This window comes from Phyllobates terribilis, unplaced genomic scaffold, assembly GCF_046119375.1.
Source record: "Phyllobates terribilis strain yellow unplaced genomic scaffold, ASM4611937v1 Scaffold_1__5_contigs__length_1240528914, whole genome shotgun sequence".
Taxonomy (NCBI): Eukaryota; Metazoa; Chordata; class Amphibia; order Anura; family Dendrobatidae; genus Phyllobates; species Phyllobates terribilis.
The window spans coordinates 452697716-452719232 of NW_027362761.1; the positions used below are offsets into that span (position 1 = coordinate 452697716).

At 46.5% G+C, this 21517-nt stretch overlaps 1 protein-coding gene across 8 annotated transcripts in view; it reads left to right on the plus strand.

Annotated features, from left to right (window-relative positions):
* KIAA0825 (KIAA0825 ortholog) overlaps positions 1 to 21517 on the plus strand; it is a 580812-nt gene that overhangs the window by 149940 nt on the left and 409355 nt on the right. For all 8 annotated transcript variants that reach the window (XM_073678443.1, XM_073678463.1, XM_073678435.1 and 5 more), the window contains one exon: positions 15653 to 15835. In XM_073678443.1, the coding sequence (XP_073534544.1) occupies positions 15653 to 15835 (183 nt within the window). The remainder of the gene's footprint in view (positions 1 to 15652; positions 15836 to 21517) is intronic.

Sequence of the window (21517 nt, forward strand, 5' to 3'; positions counted from 1 at the left end):
ACCACACTATTCTCAATATCGTATTTCTATATGGATAAAAAAAAGTAAACTGTTAACTAGATCTGTGTCGTGCTGCTCTTACCAAAGAGTGACAGTGATGGGGAGAAAGCCTCTTTGTGGAATTACATTTGTTATTAATGAAATTGCTTGCAGTTTATTTTGCACGCACATTTTTCTCTTGGCACTATTGCAAATGTAGGAGCTTACATCTTCCATACTTATTTTCTTAAAAATTTTCTATATGGTTCCAAAAATATGGCCCTTTTTATTTATCACTCTTATTATGCTAATCTTTATAGTTTTTACCAAGGGGGCGTTGTTCACACGGTAATTATACAGCGCAGCTTACAGACGCCCCCAGAGGATCCAGTAATTAACACCCCATTGGTTACCACCATAGAAATTAGCATGTAGGGCGCTCTGAATGAAAATGCCCATATCTCTGAAACAGTATGGCAGATTTTGTAAGGAAAAAAAACAAACCAACTACTCGGCAGCAGTGGGGAATCTAATATTTATAATCGTCTTATCCCGTCTGTCTGTCCAGGAAATCCCCCGTCGCTGATGGCGGCCGTTAGCGGCTCATCTGCCTTACGGAGGTCAGCGGCGATGCAGCAGGGAGATGAGCGGCACTAGCCGCTCATCTCCCGCCTGCTGGCAGCACAAGTACCCTGACGGGCGGCGGCGCTGACCTCCATGCGGCTACCGTCGGGAGATCAGCAGCTTGGCCCGCTGATCTCTCGACATCAAGTGTGAAGGGAGGACCGGGGAGCGGCGCCGCCGGTCGGGATACTGATGCTGCGAGCAGCCGCTCATCTAACGCAGCGCCGCTCCCCGGTCCTCACTAATACAATTCGCCATATTGGCGCCAAATTTAATCAGGCTCTCTGTCCCTCAGTAACACGGTTCGCTGATTGGTCGCGGCCGGCGGCCGCGACCAATCAGCACAGCGGTTTTTAAATTTGGCGCCAATATCGCTGATTGGTCGCGGCCGGGACCAATCAGCGAATCAGCGATATTGGCGCCAAATTTAAAAACCGCTGTGCTGATTGCGCCCGGTGTACCGCATACATATTCTAGAAAACCCGATGTGTTTGAATCGGGCCACCATCTAGTAAAATAATAAGAGCTAAAAACTGGCCACTTTCAGCAGCAGAAGGGAAGGAAGGGAGACACAGATCCATTATTAGTGGGTAGGCGGAGCCCCACAGGATAGTTCACCCCAGATTTATAAAAAGTGACGACCGGCCCCTCCAGCTTAGGCTCCTCCTACTCCCATGTTCCTCAGTTTTAAATTTGAGGTCGCAGAGGATAGTCGCTGCCTTTGCAGCTCCTCAGAAGATTTTCTTATTTTTATTCCGGAGACCTGGACCCCCCGTGGTCTAGAGGTCTCAGGGGGTCTCAGCGCTGGTGGGACCCCTGACCCTCCCCTGGCGGATCTCCGTACCCCCTAAGGAGGTCCCCGCAGAACCCTGCTGGCCCCGGGGGATACAGGGCGCTCCCTGGCGGAGACGCACACCGCTCTTGTGGGGTCCCTGTGCGCTCTGCCGTGGGGGGGAGCAAGGGCCACGGCGCCACACATCCCTGGGGGTCCCTGTGGCGCTCAGCTGGGTAAGTGCTCTTATTGAGTGCTTTCAGTGGCTGCTGCGGCAGCCGCTGTCACTGCATATGTGTCTTGTGGTGACTGCTGTTTCTTTCGGGCTTGCAGGGATTTCTCCTCTGCATGCAGCGTTTGATCCTCGGCTGGCAGGGGAGCAGGAACGAAGGATTCGCACGCTCTGTTTGTAGCTCGGCGGGGGGCGTGGCTTAGCGTCTCTCTGCTGTCAGTTCGTGACAGGAAGTGCCGGGAAAGCGCGCGCTGGAGATGTCCCAGCCCCTTCTTCTTCCGGCCAGCGTCCATCCTCGTGCAGCATCTCCTACTCCCTGCTCCCCGCTCTCATCACACCGAGAAGAGCAGTCTCTACTCCAGCTGGTGAGTCTCTCCTGCCTTTTAGGCAGAAAGTTCCTTCTACAGCGCAGAGCACTTTCCTTATATCCTAGCTGACAGGGTGTGCTGTATACGGCGCTGCTTCTTCCCTACTGAGATGGCTCTGATGCACACCTCACAAAAAGGGTAGTGTGGATCAGTAGCATTAACCCCTTCTGAACGGGGTCTGGCCCATCAGGCTGTTAACCCTGTCTGGAGGTGCACCCTTCTGGGATCAGAGGGTGCTTCTCTCTAGTCTGTTAGGTTAACTTTTGCTCTGCAGACCACTGGGGTAGCTTTTCTCCTTCTAAGGAGGAGCTTTAACCCTTCAGTGCCGGGTGATTTTTTGTGCAAGAACAGGCTGTGGTAGTGGAATTCACACATCCTTGGTTACTTTACCCATTGTAAGGTTATTACCGCCTTATCCGCGACGCTCGCAACTGTGTGGGGGCATGTCGGATCAGGGACCACGGGGCGCGGACTCCTCTCCCGGTCCGCTTCAGGATCGGTCACGCGTATCTTATACGCCGGGGTCATCAACAGCGTCAGGTTCGACGCTAGTTTGGGGTCTCAGTGATGTTAAGGTGGAGGCGCTCACTCGCTCCATTGACAGTCTGTCTGACCTCCTGGGTCATTGGGTCTCTGCTAAATCCCAACCGACGTCTTGAAGCAAGAAGCGTCACAGGCCTGTGGCGGCGCATTCTCCTCCGCGCAGTGCGTCGGAGGCTTCAGAATCGCCGTCAGACTCTTCTGGTGAGATCTCCGATTCTGATGAAGAGAATCGGCGGGGTCGCTCTGCTTCGCTTTCGGGCCGCGTAGACGCTTTTATTGAAGCTATGCGGGAAGCGTTACAACTGTCTGAAGAGGTGACGGGGCGCCCTGGCAAATCGGCCGGGCTGTATCAGGAGTCGCGTCGGGCTCGCTCGACGCTGCCGATGCACGAGGAACTTAACAAGGCGGTGGAGAAAGAACGCCTGTGTCCGGATAAACGTTTCCAAGGGTTGCGGTTGTTTGATGCCCTGTATCCCTGTTCCACGGAAACGATCACTAATTGGGTCCCCTCTCCTGAAGTGGATGTGCCATTGTCTCAGCTGAGCAAATCCTCTTTGCTTCCTGTTAAAGGGAAGGCGAGTCTTCAGGACCCACTGGACAGAAGGACGGAGTTAGCGGCAAAGTCCATCTACGAGCCCGCGGGTCACGGATTCCGAGCGGCCTTGGGGGCCATGTGGGCTGGTGAGGCTTCGCTGCGGTGGTTGGATCAGCTGCGGACGGCATGGCAAGATGGAACTCCGCTGTCTGAAGTGGAAAGTCTCTTCCAGCTCTTGGAAGAAGCGGCCCGATATGGCAGGGACGCAGTGCTGGATACTACTTCGGTGATGTCCAGGGCTCAATCCTCTGCCGTCTCTGTCAGGAGAGCACTGTGGCTTAAACAGTGGACCGGAGACGCAGTATCCAAACAAGGTTTGCTGAGTCTGACGTACAAGGGCAGTCAGCTGTTTGGTTCGGACCTCACGGAGCTGATTGCTAAGGCCAAGGCCAAAGATACGGCCTTGCCGCAGCGAAAGGCAGCGGTTTCTACGTCCGGCAAGTCAAGTGCCGGTAGTGGTTGTCGGTCCTTTCGGCCCAGGGGTCGGTTCGGTCAGCCTTCTTGGAGATCGGATCGTCCCTAGTCTTCCGGAAAAAAGACCTCCCAGAAATCCCGTACTCCCTGGAAACAACATTTCCGTCAGGACAAGCGGGAGGTTGACAAAAAGCCCGCTAGGGCGGACTGACGCCAGGAACCCTCTCGGGTGGGAGGTCGTCTGCTACAATTCGGGTCTATTTGGGCGTCCAGCGTATCGGACGCCTTGGTGACGCGGGTTATGTCGGAAGGTTATTTCATAGAGTTTCATTCTCGACCCCCGGACAGGTTTCGTCAGTCGCGTATCCCGTCCGAGCCGAGGCTAGCTACCTCACTGCTGCGGGAGGTCGACTCTCTTCTGCAGCTGGGTGTGGTGATTCCGGTTCTGCCGGAGGACCAAGTTAGGGGGTTTTACTCCAACCTTTTTGTGGTTCCCCAAAAGGAGGACAAGTTTCGCCCTATTCTGGACCTCAAAGATTTGAATTTGCATGTCCGGACCTGGAAATTCCGTATGGAGTCTCTTCGCTCCGTCGTGGCGGCCCTGTCGCAGCACGATTTTTTGGTGTCGATCGACATCCGCGACACCTATTTACATGTCCCTATCGGCAGGGCTCACCAGCGCTTCCTGCGGTTCACCATAGGTCAGGCCCATTACCAGTTTGTGGCCCTACCATTCGGGTTGGCCTCGGCGCCCAGGGTTTTTACAAAGATTCTGGCGCCGCTCATGGCGCTCCTTCGAAGGCAAGGAGTTACGATTCTCCCCTACCTGGACGACCTGTTAATTGTGTCATCCACAGCGGAGGAGGCGGTGACGGCTCGCGATCTCTCCTTTCAGCACCTGGAGGACTTCGGGTGGCTGGTCAATTGGAAGAAGTCGTCTTTGGAGCCGTCGCAGTCAATCCTGTTCTTGGGGATGCATTTCGACACGGTACGAGCAGTGGTGTCCCTGCCTCCGGACAAACAAGCGAACCTTCGTCACCATGTCCAGGATATGAGGTCGGCAATGGCGATGTCCCTTCGGAAGTGTATGCGCCTTCTGGGTCTGATGGTGGCAGCAATGGAAGCGGTACCTTTTGCACAATTTCATTCACGGGGTCTCCAAAATCTTATTCTGACCCGTTGGGACGGATCGCCAGCTTCGCTAGATCGCTGTGTCGGTATCTCCCGCAGGGTGCGAGAGTCTCTTGGATGGTGGTTACATCCGGAGGCTTTATCCCTGGGAAAATCCTTCCTCCTCCCACGGTGGTCGGTCATTACCACCGATGCCAGCCTGACTGGCTGGGGGGCGGTTTGGAACGATCTCTGGGTTCAGGGGGTCTGGTCGTCAGAGGAGTCGTCTCTGCCGATCAACATCCTGGAGTTGAGAGTGATATTTCTCTGCCTCCGACATTGGACGGTCCCCTTGAGCGGTCTGCCGGTCCGGATTCAAACGGACAATGCGACAGCGGTCGCGTATATCAACCATCAGGGCGGGACGAGGAGTTCCAGACTCATGATGGAGGTCTCTCGGATCCTGGTATGGGCTGAGTCCAGGGTCCCAGCCATCTCCGCGATTCACATCCCAGGAGTGCTGAATATCACGGCGGACTTCCTCAGTCGCGAGCAGGTGGATCCCGGAGAATGGAGCCTTCATCCGGAAGTTTTTACACTGCTGTGCTCCCGTTGGGGGACTCCCCAGATGGACTTGATGGCATCAAGGCTGAACGCCAGGATTCCGACGTTCATGTCCAGGTACAGGGACCCGGAAGCTGTGGCGGTAGATGCTCTAGTGGCCCCGTGGGACCAGTTCGAGCTGATCTATGTGTTTCCGCCGGTATCCTTGCTTCCTCTGTTCATCCGGTGGATCAAACTCGAACCAATTCCGGCAATTTTGGTGGCGCCGGATTGGCCGGGGAGGGCGTGGTATTGAACGCTGGTGTCTCTTCTGGCGGCGCCTCCGTTTCCACTGCCTCTTCGCCCGGACCTGTTAACCCAAGGGCCCATTCGTCATCCGGACCTGAAGTCGCTTCATTTGACGGCGTGGCACTTGAGACCGATATCTTGACCCGTCGTTGGTTTTCGGCCGAGGTCATTGCCACCTTGCGGGCGGCCAGAGGTCCAGCTACGACTAGGATTTATCACAGAACTTGGGAGGCCTTCTATTCATGGTGTTCTGGATCGTCAAGAAACCCGAGGGTTTTTTCCATTCCCAACTTATTGGCTTTTCTGCAATGTGGTTTGGCCAAGGGTCTGGCGGTTGGTACCTTGCGGGGTCAGGTATCGGCACTATCTGTGCTTTTTCGGAAGGCTATTGCCTCGCGCAGGGATGTGCTCTCGTTTTTTTGCGGGGTTGCACGTCCGTTTCCGCCTCGGAGGGCGTTTGTGGCTCCTTGGCGGCTCAATCTGGTCTTGGAGGCTCTTCAGCATGGGCCGTTTGAGCCTATGGATTCAGCTACGCTTTACTTACTTTCTTGGAAGGTGGCCTTCCTGGTGGCGGTCACCTCTTTGAGAAGGGTTTCTGAGTTGGCGGCACTGTCTTGCTCGCCCCCTTTTCTGGAGTTCCACTCGGATCGCGTGGTGCTTCGTACCCGTGGCAACTTTCTGCCTAAAGTGGTGTCGCGTTTCCATGTCAATCAGGACATCGTGTTGCCCTCCCTCTGTCCGAATCCGAAAAGTCCGAAGGAGCGAGCCTTGCACTTGTTGGATTTGGTGTGGGCTTTGAAGTTCTATCTTTCAATCACGCAAGGGTTTCGGAAGTCGGACTCTCTTTTTGTGATTCCCGCTGGTCGTCGGCGTGGTCAGCGGGCCTCCAAGGACACTATAGCTCAGTGGATACATTCGGCTATCCTGGAAGCATACCGGCTCAAGGGCGAGCCTTGTCCGGTTAAGGTTCGAGCTCATTCCACGAGAGCTGTTGGTTCGTCGTGGGCTTTTCAGCAGGGGGCCTCGGCAGCGCAGCTCTGCCGGGCGGCTACCTGGCGCTCCGTTCACACTTTTACTAAATTTTATAAAGTGGACGTGAGTGCTTCCGCCGATGCGGCCTTGGGACGCAGGGTCCTGCAGGCGGCGGTGGTTTAAGTTATCTCTTTATCTAGTTTTGGCGCTTGTTGCGCGCTTGATTAAGTTGTTGGGGTGTTGGCGATTCTGCCACTGTTTCCCACCCTTGAGTTCTGGACTGCTTTGGGACGTCCCACTAGTAATGAATCTGTGTCTCCCTTCCTTCCCTTCTTCTGCTGAAAGATGGATTTTGGTAAGACCTTACCTGTAAAATCGTTTTCAGCGAAGGAAGGAAGGGAGACAGCACCCTCCCAGGGCAGAAGTGCATTATTGTTTTCCAGATGCGGTGCGACTCCTCTCTGATGGCGGTCATCGAGACTGGGGTCGGCGCGCTAGGGCTCTGTTCCAGCACTGCCAGCTCATCGCAGTTGTCAGGTCCAGTGAGTAGGGCCTGGGACTGTGTTTTTTCTGTTATATGCATAACCTGTTCTCTCACACTTCTGATTTTTCCGAATGGGTTATGTTGTTCCGCTGGTGTTGTGTGCTCTTCCTTAGCTTGTGTACGGACTGAAGGACATGGGAGTAGGAGGAGCCTAAGCTGGAGGGGCCGGTCGTCACTTTTTCTAATCTGAGGTGAACCATCCTGTGGGGCTCCGCCTACCCACTAGTAATGGATTTGTGTCTCCCTTCCTTCCTTCGCTGAAAAGGATTTTACAGGTAAGGTCTTACCAAAATCCGTATTTTCACAGGTCCTCTATGGTATTTTTGGTCATTTACTATGTATGTACTGGGAACATGTGGTTCTTAGCATTGAGTTGCACCAAAATTGTGATTTTTCAAAGCTTTTACTGCAGAATACTTGCGAAAACGATTTGATGAATCGCACCCAAGGCCTTGATATAGTAAGGCAAGCAGAATACCTTTTTGGTGTTGCTTGAAGCACTGTGGCCAAATTCTCTGCTTCGGTATACTATGCTATAGCAATACAACAATCTGATGATTATCTAATACTACATAAGCATACCTGTCAACAGTCAAAACCAACCACAATACCATGCAATTTTTGGGCATTCGTTGAAATGTATGGATGAAAATTTTACATTCTAAGTATGCAAAGAGATATCATGGGGCATTACCACAGGGCTAGTGGAGTTAATTTCAAAGAACTGATTGACATAATATAAGAATATGCTCAATCGGAGAATTTTGGATACGGAAAAATCCAACATGGGTTTCACAAAGAATCCACTTCAGGAATCAATACTTTTTTTAAGGTATTTTTTTCTTTAAACATTTTATTGATGCGGCTTTGACAAAGTTTGGAAGAGGATTAAAGTTATTTCCACACTTTGTTTTACAGTTTTTTTTCTTGACATCGTCAAGTTTGAAGCAGATTCCATATAAAAAAGTGATAGGTCACGTCTTTTTTTTTTTTTCTGTGCCAACGTATTCAAAACCTCATCGGAAAAAAAAACTACCAAAAACTCATATAAACAACAAAGTGGATTTTACATTTAAATCAATAGGAACGGCATTCAGATCATATTTAAAGCAGTTTTTGATGTGGATTTTGGAGCAGATCTTCTTCAAAATCCTCTTCGAAAAACTGTGTGAACATACCCTAAGGGTACCCACTATCTGCAAAATGCATTCTGTTGTTTTCAATGGGAAATGCTGTTCTTATGGCCATTGATTTTTCCAACGTGGATTGCACACAAACTATAGTGGATATTGTTATGTGAATTATCTTAGCACAGGGGTGGGCAATTAATTTTCCTGAGGGGCCACATGAGAGACCGTGACTGTTGGGGAGGCCTAAACAATAGGCTAAAATTAATTCAGCTCAATATTAATATCAGTATATTAATGATAATTATTATATTAAAAATTATATTAATATTAATTGCAACACTTAATATTGAGCAGAATTAACTTAAGTATGCTGACATCCCCCTTTATACCGTTTGAACCCGAATACAACCCCTTCTATACATCGCATGAACCCCCACACAACCCCTTATATACTGTAAGAGCCCCCATATAGCCTCCCTATATACAGCATGAGCCCCACACAGCCTCCTATATACAGCATGAGCCCCACACAGCCTCCCTATATACAGCATGAGCCCCACACAGCCTCCTGTATACAGCATGAGCCCTGCATATCCTCCCTATATACAACATGAGCCCCACACACATTCCTTATATACAGCATTAGCACCACACAACCTCCGTATTTACAGCATGAGCCCAATACAGCCTCCCCATGTCCAGCATGAAAACCCCATAACCTCCCCATGTCCAGCATGAGACCCCATAGCCTCCCCATGTCCAGCATGAGAGCCCCACAGCCTCCCCATGTCCAGCATGAGCCCCACAGCCTCCCCATGTCCAGCATGAGAGCCCCACAGCCTCCCCATGTCCAGCATGAGAGCCCCACAGCCTCCCCATGTCCAGCATGAGAGCCCCACAGCCTCCCCATGTCCAGCATGAGAGCCCCACAGCCTCCCCATGTCCAGCATGAGAGCCCCACAGCCTCCCCATGTCCAGCATGAGAGCCCCACAGCCTCCCCATGTCCAGCATGAGAGCCCCACAGCCTCCCCATGTCCAGCATGCGAGCCCCACAGCCTCCCCATGTCCAGCATGCGAGCCCCACAGCCTCCCCATGTCCAGCATGCGAGCCCCACAGCCTCCCCATGTCCAGCATGCGAGCCCCACAGCCTCCCCATGTCCAGCATGCGAGCCCCACAGCCTCCCCATGTCCAGCATGCGAGCCCCACAGCCTCCCCATGTCCAGCATGCGAGCCCCACAGCCTCCCCATGTCCAGCATGCGAGCCCCACAGCCTCCCCATGTCCAGCATGCGAGCCCCACAGCCTCCCCATGTCCAGCATGCGAGCCCCACAGCCTCCCCATGTCCAGCATGCGAGCCCCACAGCCTCCCCATGTCCAGCATGCGAGCCCCACAGCCTCCCCATGTCCAGCATGCGAGCCCCACAGCCTCCCCATGTCCAGCATGCGAGCCCCACAGCCTCCCCATGTCCAGCATGCGAGCCCCACAGCCTCCCCGTGTCCAGCATGCGAGCCCCACAGCCTCCCCATGTCCAGCATGAGAGCCCACAGCCTCCCCATGTCCTGTATGAGACCCCCATAGCCACCCCATGTCCAGCATGAGAACCCCATAGCTTCCCCATGTCCAGCATGAGAACCCCATAGCCTCCCCATGTCCAGTATGAGAACCCCATAGCCTCCCCATGTCCAGCCAAACATCCCATACACATGAAAAAAAAAAGAACATCACATACTCACCTCGCTCCCTTTCACCCATTGCTCTGCCTCTGCTCCTGTCTCCTGTTCACTGACTTCATGTAGTACACAGCTGACAAGATGAAAAGACATCATTGCGTCAACTGTTTCACACGCTGAGTGGTGGAGGAAGATGCCGGAGGCCCTTCCTCCACCAATGCAGTCATTGCGGATGGAGCCAGCAAGCGGGTGGGCAAGCAAGCTGCGGGGGAGGGCGCGGTGCGGCCTGTGGGCAGGGCTGTGGAGTCAGTAAGCCAAATCTCCGACTCCAACTCTGATTTCCTCATACATGGCTCATGTTTAAGTGATAAATTTACTGTCGCACAGATTCATCTCAGCTAAAAGTCTAGAGCCTTACATCAGGAATAGGACAGACATTTATAGGACATTTCATAACTTTCCAAAATTCTTAGGAAAAAATATTCCCCACAAGCTGCATTGAACTACTGTACCCAATTTATTATATATTTTAGGAGTTGGAGTTGGTCCATTTTATACCGACTCCGACTCCACCAAAATGGTCACCGACTCCACGACTCTGACTCCAACTCCACAGCCCTGCCTGTAGGCCACTGTTTTCCAGCCCCTCGGCTGTCTCGGTCTGCGGGCCGGACTGGAACCGCCAGAGGGCCGGATGTAGCCCACGGGCTGCACTTTGCCCAGGTCTGTCTTAGCACCATTCATAAGGCTAATTCGTGTGTGACCTGCAGATGATGAAACTGCAAAAAAAATTGCAGCAAAAATTTCAATCAGTCCCAAATTTCTGCCACAGATTCTGCACTTTTCCTACTTGAATAAAACATCCATGTGAATGTTCCCAAAGAGCTGCTTCCTCTCTGACTCCAACATTCCATCCATACTTTACATGGATATAAATGAATTTAAACTGAGTCTGTCACCATACTTTTGCTACCCCATCTGAGAGCAGCATGATGTAGAGGCTGAGACCCTGATTCCAGCAATGTGTCACTTACTGGGCTGCTTGCTGTAGTTTTGATAAAATCCCTGTTTTATCTGCTGCAGTTCTATCAGTTCTTTGAATGCTGAGCCCTGTATAACACCGCCCACACGACTGATTGGCTGCTTTCTGTGTGCACTGTGCATAGGCAGAAAGCTGTCAATCATTGGTGAGATAGGGGTTATACAGAGCTAATGAATATGGAAGATTACATGGCAGCAGGTTTACTAGGCCTCTAGTAATAATCTCCTGCTGATAAAAGTGATTTTATCAAAACTATTGCACGCAGCCCAGTAAATGACACATCACTGGAATCAGGGTCTCTGTCTCTACATTACGTTGCTCCCAGATTAGTTGGCAGAAACCTGGTAAGAGATTCCATTTAAATGGATTCACTTTCTTAAGATTGACACGTCATCGCTTCTTATAGGTGAAGGCTGGTTGTTATTTTATGGTGAAATTATCAGAATATCACTCCGTTCTCATGCTAATTTCCGTTAAAAAAGTTCAATCATGTTCTTGCCTGGATGTGATAATAGGTGAACCACCCACAGGTCCATTCACTGTGAACAGTCCTGTAAGAGGAAAGCATGTGGTCCAAGCATCTCTAGACACAATGCTCTGCTGGTAGTGGAGGTGGAATAATGTTTATGTCGGCATTTTCTATATTTACTGTATTTATGTTGAATATGTAAAAGAGAATGGAGTTGTCATGCTTCATCATTTAGTAATGCGGTGTTTATATTTCCTGCAGAGAAGTGAATAAAACGTTCTCCATAAATCAAGCATTGATGTGTTACAAATTCTTCCTGACATTTTGATGTACAGTACATAATAATGTATTGGGATTGCTGTGCGGCTTATTTATACATACACTAGACACACCACACTCCATGCTCAGACACTTCTAATTATTCATTGATTTGCATTATATCCTTCTACTGCTTTTTTTTTTGTACAAATTAAGTGATCTGACAGATGTCAATGAGAACCTCACTGAAAATTGCAGTTCTTGCTCCTTTAAAATTACTGCCGTAGATTCTTAATAACCTGATTGCAGTGAGCTTTCCTGTCTAGCTCCTCATGGTCAACGCGCTGTGTTAATAGGACAAGTGCTGCCAGGGACAATGACAGTCTATGCACACAGAATTTATTATTTAAAACTAATATCATTGTATGTATACAATATTATATTTATAATATTTTTTTTTTTCCCTCGAGCATGGAAAATTCTGAAACTTTGCAAATTACTTTATTGGGGGATTTGTCTTCATTCAGAATGTAGTCATTGAAAGTGCAAGTGCTGGCTCAGTGATCTGCTACAGCGGTGCGCTGTCGGAGTGAAGTCACTGCTGCAACCAACATTGAGTTCTATGGCGGTGAACTGACTCTGGACCCAGGAAGGGCGAGTACTCGCTCTGTTTGGTATTTTACAGCATTTGGAGTCCTCTTTCCAGAAAATGAAAGACCCTTTTTAATTCCAAGGCTGTATTTTATTTTAATTACGCCTCAATAACGTCTGTATCCGCATATAGCTTTTGTCTGTATTTAGAAGATTTCTTCAATTATGATGATGCCATATTAGTATTTGCCTTTATTTTTTACACAATATACCTTTTGATGATGTCACACATGTTCATGCTTATTATTAGGCCACAGCCCCACTATCAGTTATTTGGTCAGTATTTTTTCTCAGGAGTGGGAGCCAAAACCAGGATTGGGTGATAAATGCAGAATTGGTGACTTGTTTCTATTATACCTTTTCTCTGATTGTTCCTCACCTGGTTTTGGCTCCCACTCCTGAGAAAAAATACTGACCAAATGCTGATAGTGGGACCGTGGCCTTAGACTGTAAAGCTCAAACATGGGACTGCTACTCTATACAAAGAAGACAAAGATATTAACTACTACCAGGTACGACCGGGACACATTTGAGATGGACAGCAACAAACTGGAAGTTGTAAAGGTTTTCAACCTACTCAGATCAATGATTACTCAAGATGCAGTGATGACACCGGAAGTCAATAGGAGAATAGCTATGGGCAAATCAACAAAGAATTCACTGGACAAGGTCTTCAAATCTAGGAACATTTCATTGGCGATGAGGACATGGCTCATACATACACTGCTCAAAAAAATAAAGGGAACACTTAAATAACAGAATATAACTCCTTGTAAATCAAACTTCTGTGAAATCAAACTGTCCACTTAGGAAGCAACACTGATAGACAGTCAATTTCACATGCAGTTGTGCAAATGGAATAGACAATAGATGGAAATTATTGGCAATTATTAAGACACACTCAATAAAGGAGTGTTTCTGCAGGTGGGGACCACAGACCACATCTCAGTACCAATGCTTTCTGACTGATGTTTTGGTCACTTTTGAATGTTGGTTGTGCTTTCACATTCGTGGTAGCATGAGATGGACGCTACAACCCACAGAAGTTGCTCAGGTAGTGCAGCTCATCCAGGATGGCACATCAATGTGAGCTGTGGCAAGAAGGTTTGCTGTGTCTGTCAGCATAGTGTCCAGAGGCTGGAGGCGCTACCAGGAGACAGGCCAGTACACCAGGAGATGTGGAGGGGGCCATAGGAAAGCAACAACCCAGCAGCAGAACCGCTACCTCCGCCTTTGTGCAAGGGGGAACAGGAGGACCACTGCCAGAGCCCTGCAAAATGACCTCCAGCAGGCCACAAATGTGTCTGCACAAACGGTTAGAAACCGACTCCATGAGGGTGGTATGAGGACCCGATGTCCACAGATGTGGGTTGTGCTCACAGCCCAACACCGTGCAGGACGCTTGGCATTTGCCACAGAGCACCAGGATTGGCAAAGTCGCCACTGGCGCCCTGTGCTCTTCACAGATGAAAGCAGGTTCACACTGAGCTCATGTGACAGACATGACAGAGTCTGGAGACACCGTGAAGAGCGATCTGCTGCTTGCAACATCCTTCAGCATGACCGGTTTGGCAGTGGGTCAGTAATGGCGTAGGGTGGAATTTCTTTGGAGGGCTGCACAGCCCTCCATGTGCTCGCCAGAGGTAGCCTGACTGCCATTAGGTACCGAGGTGAGATCCTCATACTCTTTGTGAGACTATATGCTTGTGCGGTTGGCCCTGGGTTCCTCCTAATGCAGGACAATGCCAGACCTCATGTGGCTGGAGTGTGTCAGCAGTTCCCGCAAGATGAAGGTATTGAAGCTATGGACTGGCCCGCCTGTTCCCCAGACCTGAATCCGATTGAGCACACCTGGGACAACATGTCTTGCTCCATCAACCAACGTCACGTTGCACCACAGACTGTCCAGGAGTTGGCGGATGTTTTAGTCCAGGTCTGGGAGGAGATCCCACAGGAGACCATCCGCAACGTCATCAGGAGCATGCCCAGGCATTGTAGGGAGGTCATACAGGCACGTGGAGGCCACACACAATACTGAACCTCATTTTGACTTGTTTCAAGGACATTGCATCAAAGTTGGATCAGCCTGTAGTGTGTTTTTCCACTTTAATTTTGGGGGTGACTCCAAATCCAGGCCTCCATTGGTTAATAAATTTGATTTCCATTGATGATTTTTGTGTGATTTTGTTGTCAGCACATTCAACTTTGTACAGAACTAAGTATTCAATGATAATATTTCATTCATTCAGATCTAGGATGTGTTATTTGAGTGTTCCCTTTATTTTTTTGAACAGTGTAGTTCTGTAGTAACGTATGTATGCTAAACATGGACGATAAAGAAACAAGACAGAAGAAGAATCAACGCCTCTGAAATGTGGTGATGGAGAAGGATGTTATCAATACCATAGATGGCAAGAAGAACAAATAATTCAATCTTGGAACAAATGAAACCAGACATGTCACTCAAAGCAAGGATCGCCAAGCTGCGACTTTCCTACCATGAACACATCATGCAAAGACAGCAATCACTGGAGAAGTACATCATGGTCAGAAGAATAGAAGGAACAAGGCGAAGAAGAAGACCAGCAACCCGATGACTTGATACTATCAAGATAACGGTAAAGAAGCCCATGGTGGACCTATCTAGGCTTGCACAAGATCAATCTTCCTACAGGTCGTTCATCCACCAAGTCAAAGGCCGTAAAAAAAATATCTATTGAAATTATGTCACACTATTGCCTCTTTATTTCTAGGCTTTGCTTTATTGTGACATAGTTACACTAGTCTTTGTATTTTTTGTATGCTGTGCTCTATTATGACACAATGGTGGTGTTGATTTTCTCTTGTGTAGATTGTTTAGATGCCAGAACAACAGAATAGTGACTGGCTTTATTTTATTAGACATTTTTGGGATTTGTAGTGGTCTCAGTAGTTGGACTGTTTCAGTTTAGATATTTATGGCAAATGAGTATCTCGAAACGGGACAGATAACATTATTAAAGCTCATTCAGATTTCCGTGAAAATCGGTCTAAGATCGGACCTCAGTGCACGGACTGGCCAAGCAGGATCTCTTGACCCGAGCATTATAGCCTCGTAGAAGTATATGAAGATGTCACGCTTGGGTCAGGAGACTTGTGGCCAGTCCGTGCATTGTGGTCCAGTCTTGGATTGATTGCCATGGATGTCTGATTGGGCCTTTAGATAACATGACTGCCTTCTTGCAAACATTATTTCCTACCTGCCCACATACTCTGTGTGGTAATCCAGCACAGCTCTTATAAAAGTCCATATAGAGTGATTTGGGGAGAAGTAAACACTTATGATGAACAGTTTAAAAAAATGGATTCAATGACCATAGATATTACTCTTAATTTTAATAGTAACTTTTTGTTTATGTACTTTTTATTTTATCTTCTCAACAGAATTGATGTCCTGGCTATCCTATCTTGTGTAGAAAACTTTCTATGGTCGGTATGCACCAGTGTTGAAGAGCTTGTAGAAACGACACATAATCCTAACAGCACAGTCTATAAGATACACAATCACTGTAACAGCCTGCTTACAACCATGAGCGTATTATCAGCACCCCTGGAATATTTGGCGCAGTAAGTATCTGCTTGTGTGTGTTGAGCCCATTCTAAAAGTGTTGCTATTTCTCCCCAACTCTTTGACAATGAGACTTTTTCTTAAACTTTGCGTGGCTCAAAATAAAACGTAAGACTCAATCATCTTTTGTCTTTTCTGTACATTTTTTTTATATCTTAGTGAAGTCCCTCCAGCTTCCTCACTGCTCAGCTCTGCTGTTCTCAGAATGGCCGCTGGTGGAAGATCATGTAACCAGACCTGTCCTTCAGGCTCCTCTAATGAAATACCCTGCACATGAGAAAGCTGCTTTTCAATTGGTGGAGGCAGATAGACAGGAATGGGCACATGCTCCTCCAGCAGCAGACATTTTGTGGAGAGAAGTGATCTGATGTCTGTGAGGAAGGAGAACCTGTAATAGTTGTATATTAGTAAGTGCCACAAAATCATGTCCCCAAAACATCTGTTAAAATGAAGGCAAAGTGGTCAACCTCTTTAAGTTTAGCATAGCTTCCTTAAATAGGTTAACTACACTTGCATCATAATTGTGACACATTTTACCACTCCTTTTAGCCACTTTCCTTTTGCAGAATTGTTTTAAAATGGTTAAGTAGGTGTGAAAAGTATGTAAAGCTGAAATCTTGAAGCATTTTTTTATATAAGCTTCCTTCCTAAATTACAGCCCTTCATAGCTTGTGTGCGTGGTTAATCTGCGCATATGGTACACATAATACATTGCTATGAGAATTTTTTTTTTTACTGGATTGATGGAGGTGTCTATAGTAACATGTTCTTTAGTTGTAAGACGTTCATTATTAGAAAAATGCAGTTACCTACAATTTGTTCTCTTTTTGCAGAAAACATATTTTTTAATTGAAATTACCAGAATTTGCTGAATTAGAAGCCCCAATAAATCAGCTATTACTGAGAAGGGCTATTTTTCATCATAGCTTTTCCTGCAATGCCAAATTTGGTATAACATAGTGGCCATTCAAATAAAGGGTCAACCACCAAAGTAAGAACTGTACTTTTTAAATGCTTTCCACGCTGGCGCCTAGGCTAGGTCCAGAATGGGTGACCTGACGCCTATGATGTGCTTATACTCGAATAGGATATATGAAATGTGGTTTTCTTCATGCGACAACATCTTAAAACCCTCACTCTGCAAGCTGGCTAAAAAACCCAAACACTTGGGGCCCAATTCATCATCATCATTGTTCAAACCGGTCTTGATGAGGGGGCATGCTGGAGTCAGACGCTCATGACAAAGAAGTACGCCCTTCTTCATAAATCTGGAAAGTTTGCCGAGTGGTTTGCTTCTCCGTGCACTACGCCATAAATCTGACTCCAGTCAGGTACTGGAGCGAAATTTATGGAGTATGGAATGAATTAGACACTGGTGTCACACCTCCGCCCCTGTCCCACCCCAGCTCCACCCAGTTTGAAAATGCCAAAAGTCACAAAATATAGGCAGTTGCACCTACATTTTGTGACTTTTACACCAGAATTCTGGCATGAATTGAGCTCTAAGTTTAATTTGATTTGTAATGGAGTTCACAAATGAGAATCACAAATGATACGATGTCCACCTATGGTTTTGGTGGTTTTTTGAAGTGCATTCCATTTTCCTACATGTATCTCTGTTCTTCATAATTGTTTGTGTCTCTGCTAAACATGTGGTACTATCACTCCATTCATGTACAACCAAATAGAATATTAAAAAAAGCCTCACCATGTAATAGGTAGAATGGTTGCTCTTATCTTTGACTGCATCGATCCAACAACCGCTGACCACCGTAATTCATACAAGAAAAAAGGATCGGATCAGTATGGAAATAAAATTCTAAATTTTATTCCATCAGATTAAAATGGGATATCCATGATCAGCAAAATAAATTCATGATCACTGTGACGCATTTTTGTCCGAAGCCCTTAGTCGTAGAATAGTACTCTACGACTAAGGGCTTCAGCCAGAAACTCGTCAGAGTGAACATGATTTTATTTTGCTGATCATGGATATCCCATTTTAATTTGATGGAATAAATTTTGAATTTTATTTTCATGCTGATCCGATCATTTTTTCTTGCACTACATTCATGATTTGGTTGTGCCCTCCAATTCTTTTTTAGCTGGCCCCCTCAATAGTGGCTCACATGTGTTTGTTTGCATTTAAATCCAAAGTAAAGGTATTATACTGTCTTCATAGATAACCTATGAATCTTTCATATCTTAGTTTGGCTTGGAATGTTAGAAAGTTTAACATACTAGCGGTGACATTACTTCTGTCTGCATTACCTGGGTTACAATGCAGAGTGAAATGGTCCTGTCCTTCAGCTAACACTTACTGGTCAGGATCAAAACCAAAAACTTTGTTTTGTTTATAAATGAGTAGTCCTACCTGATCATTATCCCGGGGATCACAGATAATAAAGTTGTTGTTGTTTTTTTTTTTTTACTATAAAAAAGTTGTTGTTGTTTTTTTTTTTTACTATAAAGTTGATGTCCTAGAAGACTCCTCTCCACCTCTGTGATGTGGGTGCACCTATACCCACTCCACTGACATGAATGAGAAACGTCCACACATGCTGGTTTGAAACTAATAGTATAGTGTTCTATTTATCTTCAAGATTTCACAATTTTAACTGTATAGAACTATTGTTTTTTTTAGAAAGACTAAGGCTGTGTGCCCACGATTCGTATTTGGTGCGTTTTTTGGTGCGTTTTTTGGTGCGTATTTGCAGCGCGTAAACGCTCCAGAAACGCATTGCATACCTTATCCCATGACTTGCTATGACATTCTGCAAGTTCTGTGCACATGGTCAGGATTTTTTCTGCGCAGATTTTACTCGCAGAGAAAATACGGACATGACCAATTCTTGTGCGTTTCTGCATGCGTATTTGCCTATACAATGCATTGGAAAAACGCATGGCAAATACACGTCAAATACGCGTCAAAAACGCATGTAAAAACTGCAAGCGTTTTTCTGCCAAGGAGATGCAGGAAAATTTCTGCTTCATTTCTGCATCGTGGGCACTAAGCCTAATAGTGAACTACTATTTTAAGAAAAATTTGTTTTGGAGTATCTGCTCTTGTGAAATTACATAGTCTTAACCTGATTCCAGCCCGGAGTTGTGTCCCTTCACTGCCTAACAAATAAAATTTGGAGCCGTGTAGGAGTTGAACATTCTATTTTTGCAGCCAATGGTAACCACCACACCACACCACAGCTCCATCTCACTCTCGCCCTTCACTCAGGCAGCAGATTGAACACAAAAAAAAATCATTGTAAATTATAGTTGGACAGTCGTAACTGATAAGTCAATAAATAGATTTAGTTAAGCGTTAAAGTATCAGCAATACATATCTGAAAATACTTAGGATACTGGAATAATTAGGAGCACTTTTTCCGATGTAAACACATTGATCAGGGTCGTGACTGCTGCACCATGGCTAAGACAACTCAATGTCTGAAGTGATTTACAGCTGTGCTCATCCAAAGGCGATCTGTCCGAGAATCAACCTACAATGTAAGCAGCAGTGAATGGGTCAGCGCACACCAGCATATTTTTGGTTATTATGCTGTCTGTGTGCACAAAGGACCACATGAGAGATGTGAAAAATCACAGCACCTACTGGTCCCGTTAAATTTACTAATAGTTTCAATGGCATCTACACATGCACATTCACACTATTGTGTGAACTTGGTCTCAGCGTATGTTCACACACAGTTTTTTTTCACACAGAAAAAGTCTTCAGTAAGTAACATATCACTTATTGACACCATTTCCAGAAGAAAACCATAGTGTGCAGACCTGCAGTGGTGGGACTTCTGCCATGGATACTAATGCAAAAAAAAGCCCTCAAAACTGTGTGTGAACGTGACCTTAAGATCAGGGTTTAGACTGGACACTTAATACACTGGTAAGAAGCGTTCTGGTCATCATGAAGAAAAGATATTGCTATGGAAGTACAGAGGCCGACAGCTGCCGAACACTCACTGCTGAGAAAAAACTTTATAAAAACGGGTAAACCAGAAGAGCAATGTTTTATTATTCCAACACTGTGTACATGTTTAGTAATATACAGTAGCTATCCCTGCCAAATATCCTGGCAAGACCTGTCATTGTCCACCACCACCCTCAGTGTCGGAGAGCGTTTAGTAAATTAATCCATTGCTGGCACACAACCAGGGCTGTGGAGTCAGTAAGCTAAGCCTCCGACTCCTCAATTTCCATGACACCGACTCCACGACTCTGACTCCCTCATACATGGCTCATGTGTAAGTGATACATTTACTGTAGCACAGATTCATCTCTGCTAAAAGTCTAGACCCTTAGATCAGGAATAGGACAGACATTTAGGCTATGTGCCCACGATGCAGAATTGAAGCAGAAAATTTCCGCAACGTTTCTGCATGTTCTTGGCAGTAAAAACGCTTGCGGATTTTACACACGTTTTTGCAGCGTTTTTACATGCGGAAACGCACAAATAATGGACATGCTGCGGATTTTTCTGCAAGGAAAATCCGCTGCGGAAAATTCCGCAGCTTGTGCACAGAACATGCGGATTTTCATTGGGGATCATGGGGCACGGATTACCAAGCGTTCACGCTGCGGAAATTCCGCATCAAAAACGCTTGAAAAACGCAGCCTTATAGGACATTTCATAACTTTCCCAAATTCTTATGAAAAAAATATTCCCCACAAACTGCATTGAACTACTGCACCCAATTTATTATATATTTTAGGAGTTGGAGTCGGTCCATTTTATTCCGACTCCACCAAAATGGACACCGACTCCGACTCCACAGTCCTGTACACAACAGTAAGTGATAGAATCAGAGCTAGATCCATTAACATGAGTTTAACCTCTTAAATGCTGCTGTCACTGCAGGTCTATGCACCAAAAACAAGCCCTCACATAGCTCAATTGATGAAGAATAAAAAAGTTACAGGTCTCAGAAAATGGAGACACAAACTACTGTAATTTTATTTTTACAAAGTTCTGACAGCCTTCTAAGTGTATGTGCACATGTTCAGGATTCACAGTAGAATATGTTGGCCGGAAAAACGTTGCGTAAAAAATACACACGTTTTTGTCACATGTTTTAAATGCGTTTTTTTTACATGTGTTTTTGATGCAGATTTTCCCCACTTATTTGTGAGGAAACGCTGCAAGAATTGACATGCTGCAGATTTAAATCTGCTGCAAATCTCCAAGGAAAAAATAAGCAACATGTGCATGAGACTTGAGGTATCTTATTCACTTCATTGATACTAGGAAATCCTCCGGATTTTGTGAAAAAACTGCACGGAAAAAACGCAACAAAAATGCAGTGTGTGCACATATGTATCGTCATATTTGTACTGTCCTGAGGAATCGTATTATGAGATACATTTTTACCGCACCAGGAAAAATAAACGAAGAAAAAACAATGGGGGATTGTGTTTTATTTAATTGCTTCACCACAGTTTGAGTTTTTTCCCATTTTACAGTTAATTTTATGGCCTTTAAAACTACATTTCTCCCGTAAAAAAACAAGCTCTCATATGGCTATGTCGATCAAAAAATTAAAAAGTTATCGCTCTCACAAAAAAGTTAGGAAAAAACAAAAGCACAGAAAAATTGCCCGTTCGTTACAGGGTGTAATAGATAATTGGAATTACGGCACATCTCGGACATAACTACATTGACTCATGCCCCC